The sequence below is a fragment of the Hypanus sabinus genome, chromosome 7 (assembly GCF_030144855.1).
Source record: "Hypanus sabinus isolate sHypSab1 chromosome 7, sHypSab1.hap1, whole genome shotgun sequence".
In the NCBI taxonomy this organism is placed as follows: Eukaryota; Metazoa; Chordata; class Chondrichthyes; order Myliobatiformes; family Dasyatidae; genus Hypanus; species Hypanus sabinus.
In genome coordinates this window covers 87,774,852-87,791,170 of record NC_082712.1, presented here as the reverse complement: position 1 = coordinate 87,791,170, position 16,319 = coordinate 87,774,852, and the positions used below count along the sequence as shown (strand labels likewise).

Below are 16,319 nucleotides of genomic sequence, written 5' to 3'. Positions count from 1 at the left end.
GCCCCACTCTCTCCCCACAGACCTGTATCAGTCCCCAAACAAATCCCACTTTCCCACTCTCTCCCCACCGAACTGTATCAGTCCCCAAACTAATCCCACTGTCCCACTTTCTCCCCACAGCTCTGTGTCAGTCCCCAAACTAATCCCACTGTCCCACTCTGCCCCACAGACCTGTATCAGTCCCCACACTAATCCTACTGTCCCACCCTCTCCCCACAGCCATGTATCACTCCCCAAACTAATTCCACTGACCCACTCTCTCCCCACAGAACTGTATCAGTCCTCAAACTAATCCCACTGTCTCACTCTCTCCCCACAGACCTGTATCAGTCCCCAAACTAATTCCACCATCCCACTCTCTCCCCACAGACCTGTATCAGTCCCCAAACTAATCCCACTGTCCCACTCTCTCCCCACAGACCTGTATCAGTCCCCACACTAATCCTACTGTCCCACCCTCTCCCCACAGCCATGTATGTCCCCAAACTAATCCCACTGTCCAACTCTCTCCCCACAGACCTGTATCAGTCCCCAAATTAATCTCACTGTCCCACTCTCTCCCCACAGACCTGTATCAGTCCCCAAACTAATCCCACTGTCCCACTCTCCCCACAGCCCTGTAACAATCCCCAAACAAATCCCACTATCACACCCTCTCCCCACAGACCTGTATCAGTCCCCAAACTAATCTCACTGTCCCACTCTCTCCCAACAGCTCTGTATCAGTCCCCAGACTAATCCCTCTGCCCCACTCTCTCCACACAGACCTGTACCCCTCCCCAAAGTAATCCCACTGCCCCTCTCTCCCCACAGACCTGTACCAGTCCCCAAACAAATCCCACTGTCCCACCCTCTCCCCACAGACCTGTATCAGTCCCCAAACTAATCTCACTGTCCCACTCTCTCCCAACAGCTCTGTATCAGTCCCCAGACTAATCCCTCTGCCCCACTCTCTCCACACAGACCTGTACCCCTCCCCAAAGTAATCCCACTGCCCCTCTCTCCCCACAGACCTGTACCAGTCCCCAAACAAATCCCACTGTCCCACTCTCTCTCCACAGACCGATATCAGTCTTCAAACTAATCCCACTGTCCCTCTCTCCCCACAGCCCTGTATCAATCCTCAGACTAATCCCACTGCCCCACTCTCTCCCCACAGACCTGTATCAGTCCCCAAACAAATCCCACTTTCCCACTCTCTCCCCACCGAACTGTATCAGTCCCCAAACTAATCCCACTGTCCCACTCTCTCCCCACAGCTCTGTGTCAGTCCCCAAACTAATCCCACTGTCCCACCCTCTCCCCACAGCCCTGTATCACTCCCCAAACTAATCCCACTGTCCCACTCTCTCCCCACAGACCTGTATCAGTCCTCAAACAAATCCCACTGTCACTCTCTCTCCCTCTCTCCCCACAGACCTGTATCAGTCCCCACACTAATCCCACTGTCTCACTCTCTCCCCACAGACCTGTATCACTCCCCAAACTAATCCCACTGTGCCTTTCTCTCTCCCCACAGACCTATATCCATCCCCAAACTAATCCCACTGTCCCACTCTCTCCCCACAGACCTGTATCGGTCCTCAAACTAATCCCACTGTCCCACTCTCCCCACAGCCATGATTCAATCCCCAAACAAATCACATTGTCCCACTCTCTCTCCACAGACCTGTATCAGTCCCTAAACTAATCCCACTGTCACACTCTCTCCCTCTCTCCCCACAGCCCTGTATCACTCCCCAAACTAATCCCACTGTCACACTCTCTCCCCACAGACCTGTATCAGTCCTCAAACTAATCCCACTGTCCCACCCTGTCCCCACAGCCCTGTATCACTCCCCAAACTAATCCCACTGTCCCACCCTCTCCCCACAGACCTGTATCAGTCCTCAAATTAATCCCACTGTCTCACTCTCTCCCCACAGACCTGTATCAGTCCTCAAACAAATCCCACTGTCACACTCTCTCCCTCTCTCCCCACAGACCTGTATCAGTCCCAAAACTAATCACACTGTCCCACACTCTCCCCACAGATCTGTAACAGTCCCCAAACTAATCCCACTGTCCCACTCTCTCCCCACAGCTCTGTGTCAGTCCCATCTAATCCCACTGTCCCACCCTCTCCCCACAGCCCTGTATCACTCCCCAAACTAATCCCACTGTCCCACTCTCTCCCCACAGACCTGTATCAGTCCTCAAACTAATCCCACTGTCTCACTCTCTCCCCACAGACCTGTATCAGTCCTCAAACTAATCCCACTGTCACACTCTCTCCCTCTCTCCCCACAGACCTGTATCAGTTCCCAAACTAATCCCACTGTTCCACTCTCTCCCCACAGACCTGTATCAGTCCCCAAACTAATCCCACTGTCCCACTCTCTCCCCACAGACCTGTATCAGTCCCCAAACTAATCCCACTGTCCCACTCTCTCCCCACAGCTCTGTGTCAGTCCCATCTAATCCCACTGTCACACTCTCTCCCTCTCTCCCCACAGCCCTGTATCACTCCCCAAACTAATCCCACTGTCCCACTCTCTCCCCACAGACCTGTATCAGTCCTCAAACTAATCCCACTGTCCCACCCTGTCCCCACAGCCCTGTATCACTCCCCAAACTAATCCCACTGTCCCACCCTCTCCCCACAGACCTGTATCAGTCCTCAAATTAATCCCACTGTCTCACTCTCTCCCCACAGACCTGTATCAGTCCTCAAATTAATCCCACTGTCCCACTCTCTCCCCACAGACCTGTATCGGTCGCCAGACTAATCCCACTGTCCCAATCTCTCCCCACAGACCTGTATCACTCCCCAAACTAATCCCACTGTCCCTCTCTCTCCCCACAGACCTGTATCAGTCCTCAAACTACTCCCACTGTCACACTCTCTCCCTCTCTCCCCACAGACCTGTATCTGTCCCCAAACTAATCCCACTGTCCCACTCTCTCCCCACAGTCCTGTATCAGTCCCCAAACTAATCCCACTGTCTAACTCTCTCCCCACCGACCTGTATCAGTCACCACACTAATCCCACTGTCCCACTCTCTCCCAACAGGTCTTTATCAGTCCCAAGACTAATCCCACTGTCCCACTCTCTCCCTTCAGACCTGTATCAGTCCCCACACTAATCCCACTGCCTCACTCTCTCCCCACAGACCTCTATCACTCCCCAAACTAATCCCACTGTCCCCTTTTCTCTCCCCACAGACCTATATCCATCCCCAAACTAATCCCACTGTCCCACCCTCTCCCCACAGCCCTGTATCACTCCCCAAACTAATCCCACTGTCCCACTCTCTCCCCACAGACCTGTATCAGTCCTCAAACTAATCCCACTGTCTCACTCTCTCCCCACAGACCTGTATCAGTCCTCAAACTAATCCCACTGTCACACTCTCTCCCTCTCTCCCCACAGACCTGTATCAGTTCCCAAACTAATCCCACTGTTCCACTCTCTCCCCACAGACCTGTATCAGTCCCCACACTGATCCCACTGCCCCTCTCTCTCCCCACAGACCTTTTTCACTCCCCAAACTAATCCCACTGTCCCACTCTCTCCCCACAGACCTGTATCAGTCCCCAAACTAATCCCACTGTCCCACTCTCTCCCCACAGCTCTGTGTCAGTCCCATCTAATCCCACTGTCACACTCTCTCCCTCTCTCCCCACAGCCCTGTATCACTCCCCAAACTAATCCCACTGTCCCACTCTCTCCCCACAGACCTGTATCAGTCCTCAAACTAATCCCACTGTCCCACCCTGTCCCCACAGCCCTGTATCACTCCCCAAACTAATCCCACTGTCCCACCCTCTCCCCACAGACCTGTATCAGTCCTCAAATTAATCCCACTGTCTCACTCTCTCCCCACAGACCTGTATCAGTCCTCAAATTAATCCCACTGTCCCACTCTCTCCCCACAGACCTGTATCGGTCGCCAGACTAATCCCACTGTCCCAATCTCTCCCCACAGACCTGTATCACTCCCCAAACTAATCCCACTGTCCCTCTCTCTCCCCACAGACCTGTATCAGTCCTCAAACTACTCCCACTGTCACACTCTCTCCCTCTCTCCCCACAGACCTGTATCTGTCCCCAAACTAATCCCACTGTCCCACTCTCTCCCCACAGTCCTGTAACAGTCCCCAAACTAATCCCACTGTCCCACTCTCTCCCCACAGACCTGTACCACTCCCCAAACTAATCCCACTGTCTCACTCTCTCCCCACAGACCTCTATCAGTCCCCAAACTAATCCCAGTGTTCCTCTCTCTCCCCGCAGACCTGTATCAGTCCCCAAACTAATCCCACTGTCCCACTCTCTCCCCACAGACCTGTATCAGTCTCCAATCTAATCCCTCTGTCCCACTCTCTCCCCACAGACCTCTATCTGTCCCCAGACTAATCCCACTGTCCCACTCTCTCCCCACAGCCCTTATCAGTCCCCTAACTAATCCCACTGCCCCACTCTCCCCCCACTGTGTTTTCAGTTGTCTGAATCCTCAGTTGGAGTTGTGAACCTTGGTGTTGTGGGATATTGTAACTTGCAGAGTTCTTGCTGAGGCTCATGAAGGATCTCATCCATATCAATGATAGACAGACTGCAACGTCTCGCAACGTCCGGCCTGTCCGTACATCTTCACTAACATTGGCTTTTTCATTGCAGCAATCGCCCTCTCCCTGCGGAGGCAGATCCTGAAGGTGGGCGAGGACTGGATCTTTCTCTTCCTGCTGGGAATGCTAATGGCCACTCTCAGCTTCAGCCTCGATGTCGTCACCTCCAAGTTCCAGCGAGGTAATGTACCGGGGGCTCCCTATTGGGTCCTTCACTGCACATCGCAGATACAACCACAGAAAGAAACTGAGGGCGCGGGTGAAGGTTAGGACACTGAGGACCATGATAGAGCAAAGGGACCTGAGAATACTGATCCATAATTCCTTGAAAGTGGTGACGCAGGGTCATAAAAAGGGCTTTTGGCATTTTGGCCTTCATAACTCAAGGCACTGAGTACCAGATGCCATGCTGATGTGAAATAAGACTTCATGTGTGGTACCAGGCAATACGAAAGGTATGACCGCATTATTGGGATGATATCAGAGATCACCCAACCGCCCACAGGGTTTAGAGAAGCAAATTTGTCGAGTTGATCAGACAGTTGCAAAAGACACAAGTTTGTTATAGTAGGAGATTTTTATTTTAATTTCCACATATTGACTGGGGCTCCCATACAGTAGAAGAGCTGGATGAAAAAGTGTTTGCCTACTGTGTTCAAGAAAGTTTCCGTAATCAGTAATCCCAGCTAGAGAGAGGACAATACTAGTTCTATTAGGTGCTGAGCCCCGTTCCCTAACAGATTTAGGGAACCTCGATTTTTGAGAGGCATTCAGGCCCTGGTTAAGAAAATGAAGGTGCATAGTAGGAATGGGCAGGTAGGAACAAATGAGGTACTTCAGGAGTATAAGAAATGCAAGAACACACCTAGAAGGGTAACAGGAGAGCTAACAGAAGGCATGTGGTTGCTTGAGCAGACGATGTTGGGAACCTTCTTAAAATCCTGTTAAGGTGTTTGTTGAACTATCATATTGAATTTAAGGAAGCAAGTGAAGGGCTATTATTTTAAGCTGTTTGATGCAAATTTATTGAAAACGTATCGCTATCTGTCATCAGTTGAATTCTCTTGTCTCTCAATTGCTCAACTTAAATTTTATGCTTTTTAATGTTGCTTCTTCTGAAATAAATGCATTGGACAAGTGTGTACCAAGGGACCATTAAAGTTAAACCAATGTTCCTTTCTAAAAAAGGGTGGCACAGTACCAGGGACGCCAAGTTCAATCCCTGCTGATGCCTATATTGTACGTTCTCCCCATGACCGGGTGAAGTTTCTCCACATGCTCTGGTTCCCTCCCACAGTCCAAAGACCTACCAGTTGATAGGTTAATTGTTCAGAGTAATTTCTTCTGCAATTGGACTAGCATTAAATTGGGAGATTGCTGAAGTCCACACCTTATCTCAATAAATAAATAAAGAGAAGGAGAATCCCAAGGGATTCTACAGATATATTAAGAACAAAAGGATTACAAGGGGAAAAAATTGGTCCTCTGGAAGATCAGAATGATAATACATGTGTGAACCCAAAAGAGATCTTAAACGGATTCTTCGCATCAGTATTTACTTGGGAGATGGACACGGTCTATAGAAGCAAAGGGAAATGGCATCAACATCATGGACTCTATACACTGTACAGAGAAGGTTCTTTGCTGTCGTCAGGCAATTAGGGTGGATAAATCCCTGACAAGGTGGCAGGAAGGTGCAGAAATTGCAGAGGCCCTAGCAAAGATATTTAATTTATCCTTAGCCATTGGTGTGGTGCCAGAGGATTTGAGGATAGGTAATGGTGTTCAATAGTTAGAGAAAGGCTCTATGGATACGTCACAAAAGTATGAACGGATGAGCCTGACATCAGTAATGGAAAGTTATTGGAAGATATTCTAAGGGACCGGATAAGTAGACAGGGACTGATAAGGGATAGTCAATATGGCTTTGTGTGCAGTAGGTCATATCTAACCAATTTTATGGTGTTGTGAAGAAGTTAAGAGGAAAGTTGGTGAAGGCAAGTAGTGGATGTTGTCTACATGGACTTCAGCAAGGCCTCTGACAAGGTCCTGCAAGGGGGTTTGGTCAAGAAGGTTCAGTCGCTTGGCATTCAAGATGAAGTAGTAAATTGGATTAGATACGTGCTTCATGAGAGAAGTCACAAAGTGGAAGAAGAAGGTTGCTTCTCTGACTGGAGGTCTGTGGCCCGTGGAGTGCCACAGGGATTGGTGCTGGGTCCGCTGTTGTCTGTTATCAATATCAATGATCCGATTGAGAATGTAAAATGGATCAGCAAATTTGTGGATGACGCCAAGACGATGGGTTTAGTGGACAGTGGGGAAGACTACCAAATGGGCTGAAAAATTTGAGATAGAATTGAATGCAGACAAGTGTGAGGTTTTATACTTTGAAAGCACCAACCAGAGTGAGCAGGAGGGCACTGAGGCATGCAGTAGAACAAAGGGATCTGGGAACACTGATCCATAATTTATTGAAAGTGGCACCACAAGTAGGGTTGTAATGAAAGCTTTTTGCAAACAGACCTTCATAAATCAATGTATTGAGTACAGGAGATGGGATGTTATGTTGAAGTTGTACAAGATGTTGGTGAAGTCTAATTTGGAGTGTTGTGTGCTGTTTTGGTCACCAACCTACAGGAAAGATGTAAATAAGGTTGAAAGAATACAGAGAAAATTTACAAGGATGTTGCTAGATCTTGAGGACACAAGTTATCTGGAAAGGTGTAAAGGGTTAGGACTTTAATTCCTAAATGTAGAAGGTTAAAGGGCGATTTGATAAAGGTATACAAAATTATGAGGGGTATAGTTAGGGTAAATACAAGCAGGCTTTTTCCATGAAAAGTGAAATGTTTAAGAGGAACATGACAGGGAACATCTTCATTCAGAGGGTCATGAGATGTGGAAGGAGTGCAAGTGGTGGATGCAGGTTCGATTTCAACACTTAGAGAAATTTGGATAGGTATATGGATGGGAGGGGTATGGAGGGTTATGGTCTGGGTGCAGGTAAAGGGACCAGATTATTGGTTTGACACAGACTGAATGGGCTGAAGGGATTGTTTCTGAGCAGTGTCCTATGACTCTAAGACATTGGTGAGGCCGAATTTGGGGTACTGTGTGCATGTCTGGTCACCTATCTGCAAGAAAGATATCGATAAGCTTGAAAGGGTGCAGAGAAAATTTATAAGGATGTTGTGGGGACTGAGTTATAGGGAGAACTTGAACAGGTTAGGACTTTATTCCCTGGAGCACAGGAGAATGAGAGGAATCCTAGAGGTGTACAAAATTATCAGGTGAATAAGATATGGTAAATGCAAGCAGGCTTTCCCACTAAGGTTGGGTGAGATTAGAACTGGAGGACATAGGTTAAGGGTAAACACAAAGTACACTGCAGATGCTGTGGTCAAATCAACACGGACAACACACTGGAGGAACTCAGCAGGTCAGATAGGTTAAGGGTGATAGGTGAAATGTTTAGGGGAGCCTGAGGGGAAACTTCTTCACTCAGTGTTTGGAATAAGCTACCAGTGAAAGTGATAGACATGGGATAAATTGTAGCACAAGAGAAGCTTGGATATGTACCTATATAACAGGGGTATGGAGCGCTATGGTCTAGGTGCAGGTAGATAGGATAAGGTATAAAAATAGTTTGGCATGAACTAGTTGGGCCAAAGGGCTTGCTTATTGGCTGTAGTACTCTAACTCTACATGAGCCAGCCAGTTTGTTCCATTCCCTGTAACACCAAGGACTTGCAAGGCAGTAAGGTGCATGGTGCATGAACGTCTGGTGGTGTAGTGGCACCAGCACTAAACTTCAAAGCGAATGGTCCTGGGTTCGAATCCAATTGGCTCATTGATCAACTTCCATCTGTGTTGGGTTGTCCATGGAGCTAGTGACTCTGCCTTGTTACAAAAAAGACAAATACTAAGGAAATGCTGAAAATGGCACCCGATACACTACAAGGCGTGAAAAGCAACAAGGTGCATGAAGTAAAATGCTTGTGAACAACGGTGGAATAAAGAATTATGATATACACTCATTCCTTGTATAATAAGGACCTGCTGTCATGTCATTCCTCAAGTGTAACACTTTGAGGAGCCAATCATTTCCTGATGATCAGTTTCCATTGCAGTTATGCCAAGTGGCTGCCTGCTGTGCATTTTCTCCAACAGACTGCTTACGTACTCTGGCGTTTGGGGCAGCAATAAAACTCCTCCATCTCTGGTGGATTCAGGGCTTCCTTCATCGTGTCAGTAGCTTCCTCTCTGTTTTCACTATTGTCAGTCATGGAAGTTCTGGGTGGAGACTTAGGAATACTGTCACACTCAGATATAGAAGAATTCTTCATTGCTGTTTCCATAACAGTTTTGTTTTACCAGTCAGTGTTGTTGGCCCTGAGCTGAACCCTCAGAACCTGGAGTACTGGTGGACCACTTTTAGTCTGGTGCTACCCTTTGACCTGTTTAGCATGGGTGACCCTGCCAAGAGCCAAAGCATAAAGCCCTGACTCCGGCCAACGTAGCTCTCTGGTCATTGAGGCGCACAAGCCTCCAAACCTCCACAGGCTGTGGTCGTCTCGGAGAGATAGAGTGCAGTCTTCAAATTTTTGTGCACCTTGTAATTTCAAAGCCAATTACAGGTTGTAAGTTTCAATGGAAGTAATCTGTTAGCCAATATTTCCTTTTAGATGTTTATATATAGTAAGTGCTTACTACAATTTACACTAATGCCTTTACATATTTTTGTTTACTTGGCGCTATACCGGAGGCAAAGGTGAGGACTCAAGTAGTTATCTTTGTTAACTGTGCAGAAACACTATGGCCCGGTCCCTTGTGGATATCTGACCAGATTTATTTATTGAGATACAGCATGGAGTAGGCCCTTCTGGGCCTTTGAGACACGCCATCCAGAAACCCCCAATTTAACCCTCGCCTAATCACAGGACAAGTTGCAGTGACCAACTAACCTACCAACCTGTCGGTCTTTGGACTGTGGGTGGAAACCTACGTGGTCAGGAGGAGACAGTACAAACCTCACAGGCTGTGATGGGAATTGAGCCTGGGTCGCCTGTCCCATAAGGCATTGTGCTAACCACTACACTACCATGCCACCTTGTGAGATTAAGACATCAGAATCAGAAATGGAAACCATTTAACTTCTGTCTTTGGGGAATTGTTCTCCTGAATCTGCTTAAGGTTATTGTCATTCAGCCATACACATGTATACAGCTGAATGAAACATTTCTCCTCAGGCACCAGATGAAAAACACAGCACATAGTCACACAAAGCACATAGTTGCAATCCAGCACATAGAATCAGAGAATAGTGTTACCTCAAGTCTCTGCGTGGCATGGCCTGAAGATTGACAGGTGACATAAAGTGTGAGGTGCAAGTTCATGTAAGACAGAGATCTTAACAGACCAGCGATGACTTTACATCTAATTGTCTGGAGCAGAGTGGCTTTTTAGGCCATTTTGGGATAAATAATGAGAATTAGATGAGGAGCTGCTGCATTCTTGTTCTTGCAGAAACATGGCTCGAGGATGACATCAATCTACAGGCCATGACAGTAAGGGACTTGTGCTACTATTATTTGGTGACTGTAACTATGCACTGTGTGCGACTCCATGAACCTAGTTTTGCACCTTAGTCCCCGAGGAATGAGCTTTCATTTACAGTGCTGTGCAGAAGTCTTAGGAATTTATGTATAGACACAAATAGTTAGGGTGTCCAAGACTTTTGCACAGTACTGTAGTAATTTTATGTACTGCACTGTGCTGCTGCCACAAAAAAAAGCAAATTTCATGATATATGTGAGTGATGATAAACCTGATTATGATACGGGTCTCGATTGTGGACTGAGAGTGGGAAGGGGGCAGGGAGGGGGGAATCACGGTTGGTAAAAGGGGCAGGGAGAGGGGAGGGAGTGGGAAGCACCAGAGAGACATTCTGTAATGATCAATAAACCAATTGTTTGGAATCAAGTTATCTTGCCTGGAGTCTCAGGGTTGGGTGTACCTGCACCCACAACAATCCCTACCGACCCCCCCCCCCCCCGACCCCTGGCACTTCTCTTCCACCTGTCCCTCACCCCTTCGTGACACTCCACCCTCACCATTCCCAACATCCTTTGCTCCTGTCAGAGTTACAAACTCACTCTCTGCTCCATATTGACAAACAGTACTGCGCAAAAGTCTTCGACACTCTAGCTATACAATATACATGTGCCTGAGACTTTTGCACAGTACTGTGGCTGTATCCGTGGTTCCATCTGGTTGAATGACAATTAAACTTGAGCACGCTGGGTCTGGAGTCACATACAAGCCTGACTGCTGAGAAATCTTCCACAGATACAGTATTCCAACAATCTAAACGGCCATTTTTGATAATTATTTATTTCTAGAACTTAAGTCCTGTGGTGGGGTTTGATCTCAATCGTGGCAACACAGTAGCAAAAGTTGGCAGTGCACTGCCTCACAGCTTCAGTAAACCAGGCTCAGTCCGGATTTCTGGTGGGATCAGTGTCCATAAGCACGCAGTTAACGTGAACAAAGTGGGCCTTAAGCTCCTGTTTTCTGTGCTGGACACTTCCACAATCAGTCCAATAATGTCTCACCCAGTCAGGCCAGTATGTGACTCCAGATCCACAGAGTTCTAGTTTGTCCTAAAATGGCCTCACAAGCCACTCAGTTCCTGGCCCTTGAAGATGTACAATCAATGTTCAGATCTTAGAAATAATGAATTAATTTTCTTTAAATATTGGTTAACACATACAAAATGCTGGAGGTCTAGATTCTTAATCCTGATCCAAGTGTCTCGGACCAAAAACGTCAATCGTCTATTCCACTCCATAGGTGCTGCCTGACCTGCTGAGTTCCTCCAGCACTTTGTGTGCACTTCTCTGAATTTCCAGTATCTGCTCAGTGCTTTGTACAGTATATACAAAATTACCGTATCCACAAATGGCAGGATTTCCATTTCTGGTATTGCGGTCATAATTGTAAAATCTGATTGGCAGATGTTGGGTACTTCCTGTGGAAGGTCCAGGTTGCATTTTGGGAAGTGAGGAAAAACGGTGTCAGAGGATCAGTGCCGATGGTGTGATGTCATTGTGCACATGCCCAGTACTTCCAGGACTCTGATATAATATTTGTCCTAAATGGAAGTTTGGGAGGCAGGGTGTAGATACGTCTCCGCAAAAGAGGGTATCAGACACTCCTTCCCTCCTTGAGACAGGTGTAGCACCTGCTTAGCCCCCCAATCAGGGTCAGGTGGGTGGTCATATGACATCTGGTGCATATCACAAGTCCTGGTTATGCGACCACTGGCGCCAGGCAGTAATCGCCAATGCCCTGTGACGTGGCACATGATGATGACATGGGAGTGGCAAGCCCAGTTTCCCCAAGGTCATGGTTTCACTAGCTAATGTTCCCAAACTGGTTCACTCCGAGTGAGACTGAATTGCACATTGCAAAAACAAACATCGGAATGAGAATCAGTTTATTATCACTGACGTGAAGAAGTTCACTCTTCTCCGTAGAAGCCACCTGACCTGCGCAGCATCTTGTGTGCGCTGCTTTGGATCTCCAGCCTCTGCAGATTCTCCCGTGCTCGCAATCGTGAAATGTGTTGTTCTGTGGCAGCAGGACTGTGCGCGCACAACGAATTATTAAAGTTCCAATACAAAAGATATAATCAGAGGATTGGCAAGTTGGTGTCCCTAGACTGTTCAGAAATCTGATGGCAGGAGGGAAGCAGCTGTTCCCAAACCATCATGTGTGGGTCTTCAATCCCCTTACCTCCTCCCTGATGGTAGTAATGAGAAGAGGGCATGTCAAGGATTCCGAGACTCCGTAACGATTATATGCCGCCCTCGAGGCAGTGATGGCGTACATTGTGAAGTTTGTTATGCAGCAGCCGCACATATAGTTACACTAAATTATTGTCAGAAGTATAAATGTATGTTTTAGGAAAGTTAATTTAAATAGTGCAAAAAAAGGGGGGGAAGTGTGTTCATGGGTCCAATGTCCAATGCAGAGGGAAAGAAGCTATTTCTGAATTGCTATGTGTGTGCCTTCAGCCTTCTGTACCTCCATCCTGATGGTAACAAGGAGAAGATAGCGTGACCTGGGTGGTAGGGGTCCTTAATGAGGGATGCGAGCTTCTTGAGGCTATCCCTCTTAAGGATGTCCTCGAGGGTGGAGAGAGTTGTGCCTGTGATGGAGCCGGCTCAGTCTACCACCTTCAGCAGTCTCTCAGGGTCTTGTGCATGGCAAATCCATAGCATGGCTCTCTAACCCAATTGTGACACATTAACTCTAAACGTACAACGTCTGCTCTAAGATACACTCAGTGTTGCTATCTAATCTACACGGTGGCTAATCTGTCAAGGTCTAATCTTTGGCGTATTAATCATTCGCGACCAGCAGATGAGAGTGGATTTGCACAAGGGTTCACTGTGGTCAGAGGGGACCTCAACCCCTACTCCTACATCAGGATGTTGTTTATTAACTACAGCTCAGCATTTAACACCAACATTCCTACAGTTCTGATCAAAAGGCTCCAGAACCCGGGCCTCTACAGGTGCATTCCAACTGGCTGCATCACTATCTGGTTTGTGGGGGTGGGGGGGGTGCTACTGCACAAGATCGAAAGAAGCTGCAGAGAGCTGTAAACTCAATCAGCTCCATCATGGGCACTAGCCTCCATAATATCCAGGATCTTTAAGGATCAGTGCCTCAAAAAGGTGGCATCCATCATTAAGGACCCCCACCTGCAAGGACATGCCCTCTTCCCAATGCCGCAGTCAGGGAGGAGGTACAGGAGCCTGAAGGCACAACAGTTCAAGAACAGCTTCTTCCCCTCTGCCATCCAATTTCTGAATGGATACTGAACCCATTAACACTACCTCACTATTTGCGTTGAACACGTGCTTACTTTAGAAATTACCTAGGGTTACCCATAGCTCTCTATTTCTCTAAGCTCCATGTCCAGGAGTCTCTTAAAAGACCCTACCGTATCCACCTCCACCACCATCGCTGGTAGCCCATTCCATGCGCTCACCACTCTCTGTGTAAAAAAACGTACCCCTGACGATTCCTCTGTACTTACTTCCAAGCATCTTAAAACTGTGCCCTCTCATGTTATCCATTTCAGCCCTGGGAAAAGGCCTCTGACGCTCCACACAATCAATGCCTCTCATCATCTTGTACCTCTAAGTAGGCCTCTCGATCCCACTCCACTATTCACTGTACGTCAACACTGCAACTCCACCTACCTTCCACCCCTCGTAACCTTTCTGACATCTTCAAAAGGTGCCACCCATCATTAGGGACCCCCATCACCCAGGATATGCCCCCTTCTTGCCACCATCAGAAGGTGGCAAACTTAGGCAGCCAGACCACAGGAAGTCGCCTCACCAGCACCGAACATATCTTCAAAAGGCGTTGCCTCAAAAAGGCAGCATCCATCATGAAGGATCCCTATAACCCAGGATATGCCCTCTGCTCATTGCTATCAAAGATAAGGTACAGGAGCCGAAAGACACATCATTTTAGGAACAGCTTCTTCCCTCTGCCACCAGATTTCTGAATGGACAATGAACCATGAACGCTACTTCACTATTTTTGCTTTTTTGCACCAAAGATCATAGGTGAATTAGGCCATCAAATCAGCTCTGCCATTCCATCACGGCTGATTTATTTTCCCTCTCAACGTCATTCTCCTGCCTTCTTCCTGTGACCTTTGAAGCCCTGACTAATCAAAAATCTATCAGCCTCCACTGGACTCCGGTTAACTGAACCATCAGTTAATCAGAGCAGCCACTAATTCAGACAGTTCTTAAAGAACTAAATCTAATGGTGAAAATAGCTAGGATCCCCTTTGTTTATTTGGGACACTATGCCGCTTACTTGGAACAGGGAACTGTTGCCGGACAGTTTTGAACTAGCATCAGTCACATTGGACAATGTTGGGCAAAACATTTTAAAATAGCATCAGTTGTGTGTGCTTGTGTTGTTATCCATTTGGGCCAATGGTTGCCAATCTACCTATCTCCTTCGGATATCCCAGAAGGGATGTGAGAGGTGTTTGTACGGTTTCTGATGTAATATCATCGACCTGAAACATTAACTACTTCTCACTCCACAGATTTTATTTCACTTTATTCAGAGATACGGCACGGTAACAGGCTATCCAGCCCGATCTCATCCATGTGACCAATTAACCTACTAACCCATGCATCTTTGGACTGTGGGAGAAACCCAGAGCACCCGGAGGAAACCCACACAGTCACGGGGAGAAGGTACAAACTCCTCACAGACTGTGGTGGGATTCAAGCCAGGCCACTGGCATTACACTAACTATGCTACCGCGTTGCCCCGCTATTTCCGATTTGTATCACTGGCTTTCAGTTTACCTCTGATTTTCCTTCCGCCAGCCAACCTGTGGGTCTATGACAGCCTGGAAAGATACCGCTACCTGCAGTACTTCTCGTGGGTCCTCTACCACGTCATCCTTTGTATGGTGTCCGCTGGAGTAGCCAAGTACATCTCTCCTCAAGCGGCAGGTATGACCGAACATCTCTCCTACCTGCCCTCTTATCCCTCCCACCTCCCACTATCCTTTCAGGGGAAAGACCCTTTGTGTTGTTGGCTGGGGGATGTGGGGTTGTTCTCATTCATCCTGTCACAACTATTATTTGTAAAGAAGTTTTCTGTCAGTTAGTATGTGGACTGTATTTCCTGAATGGCACCACTTCACCTGCGAGTCAGCCGGGGTGATATACTGAATCCGGTGCTCCCGATGTGGCCATTTATACATTGGGGAGACCCGCCGCAGACTGGGAGACCGTTTCGCCGAATACCGGCGCTCAGTCCTCCAGCAGTGGCGGGATCTCCCAGTGTCCACACACTTCAAATCCACAGACCACTCCCACTCCGACATGTCTGTCCATGGCCTCCTCTACCGTCAAGATGAGGCCACACGCAGGTCGATGGAGCAATACCTTATCTCCCGCCTAGGTAGCCTCCTACCTGCCGGCATGAACATTCAACTCACAGACCTCCATTGATACCCCTTACCCCATCCCTATCTATAAATTTAGTCTGGTTCTCTTTCTCTCTCTTTTCCCCTCTCACTACAATTGCTCCCCCCAGTCCTACCTTTCTTTCTCTTTTATTTCCCATAATTCTCCACCTTCCCCCCAGCCCATTTCCCTCCAGCCTATCACTTCCCAGCTCTCTACTTCATCCCTCCCCCCACTTCTTATCTCCCCTCGACCATCCCATGTTACTTCACTCCTGATGAAGGGTTTCAGCCCGAAACGTCGTCACTACCTCCTCCCATAGATGCTGTCTGGCCTGCTGAGTTCTGCCAGCATTTTGTGTTTTTATTTATCTCCAGCATCTGCAGATTCACTCGTGTTCCTGAATGGTCTGTGTTGTCTTTAGATTGTTTACCTGTTATGTCCAGTCGTTTGTCTTTGCACCAGCTCTGGGTTTTCACTGTGTCTTGCAGGTGTTTCATTTGTGATCGTGGGGTGGTTAAGCTCTTTGTATTTATCACTTTTATTCGACTGTTTGATTTAATTAGTATGGGATTGTCATGTCCTGAATTCTTACTTGCTGCAGGGTGTGTTTCAGAGGGGGCATGCTATCCCCTCTTTGTGAAACTGAGTTTCTGTGCATCGGAAGTGATTTCAGTTCATCAAGA

At 47.6% G+C, this 16,319-nt stretch overlaps 1 protein-coding gene across 3 annotated transcripts in view; it reads left to right on the top strand.

Annotated features, from left to right (window-relative positions):
- The window catches only part of LOC132396949 (chloride channel protein ClC-Ka-like), a 227,762-nt gene that overhangs the window by 103,222 nt on the left and 108,221 nt on the right, over nucleotides 1–16,319 (top strand). For 2 of the 3 annotated variants that reach the window (XM_059975112.1, XM_059975111.1), the window contains exons 2-3: nucleotides 4,662–4,790; nucleotides 15,046–15,174. In XM_059975112.1, coding sequence (XP_059831095.1) covers nucleotides 4,662–4,790; nucleotides 15,046–15,174 — 258 coding nt within the window. Of the gene's footprint in view, nucleotides 1–4,661; nucleotides 4,791–14,394; nucleotides 14,911–15,045; nucleotides 15,175–16,319 lie in introns of those variants that run through there. The other variant, XM_059975113.1, reaches the window with a different exon arrangement.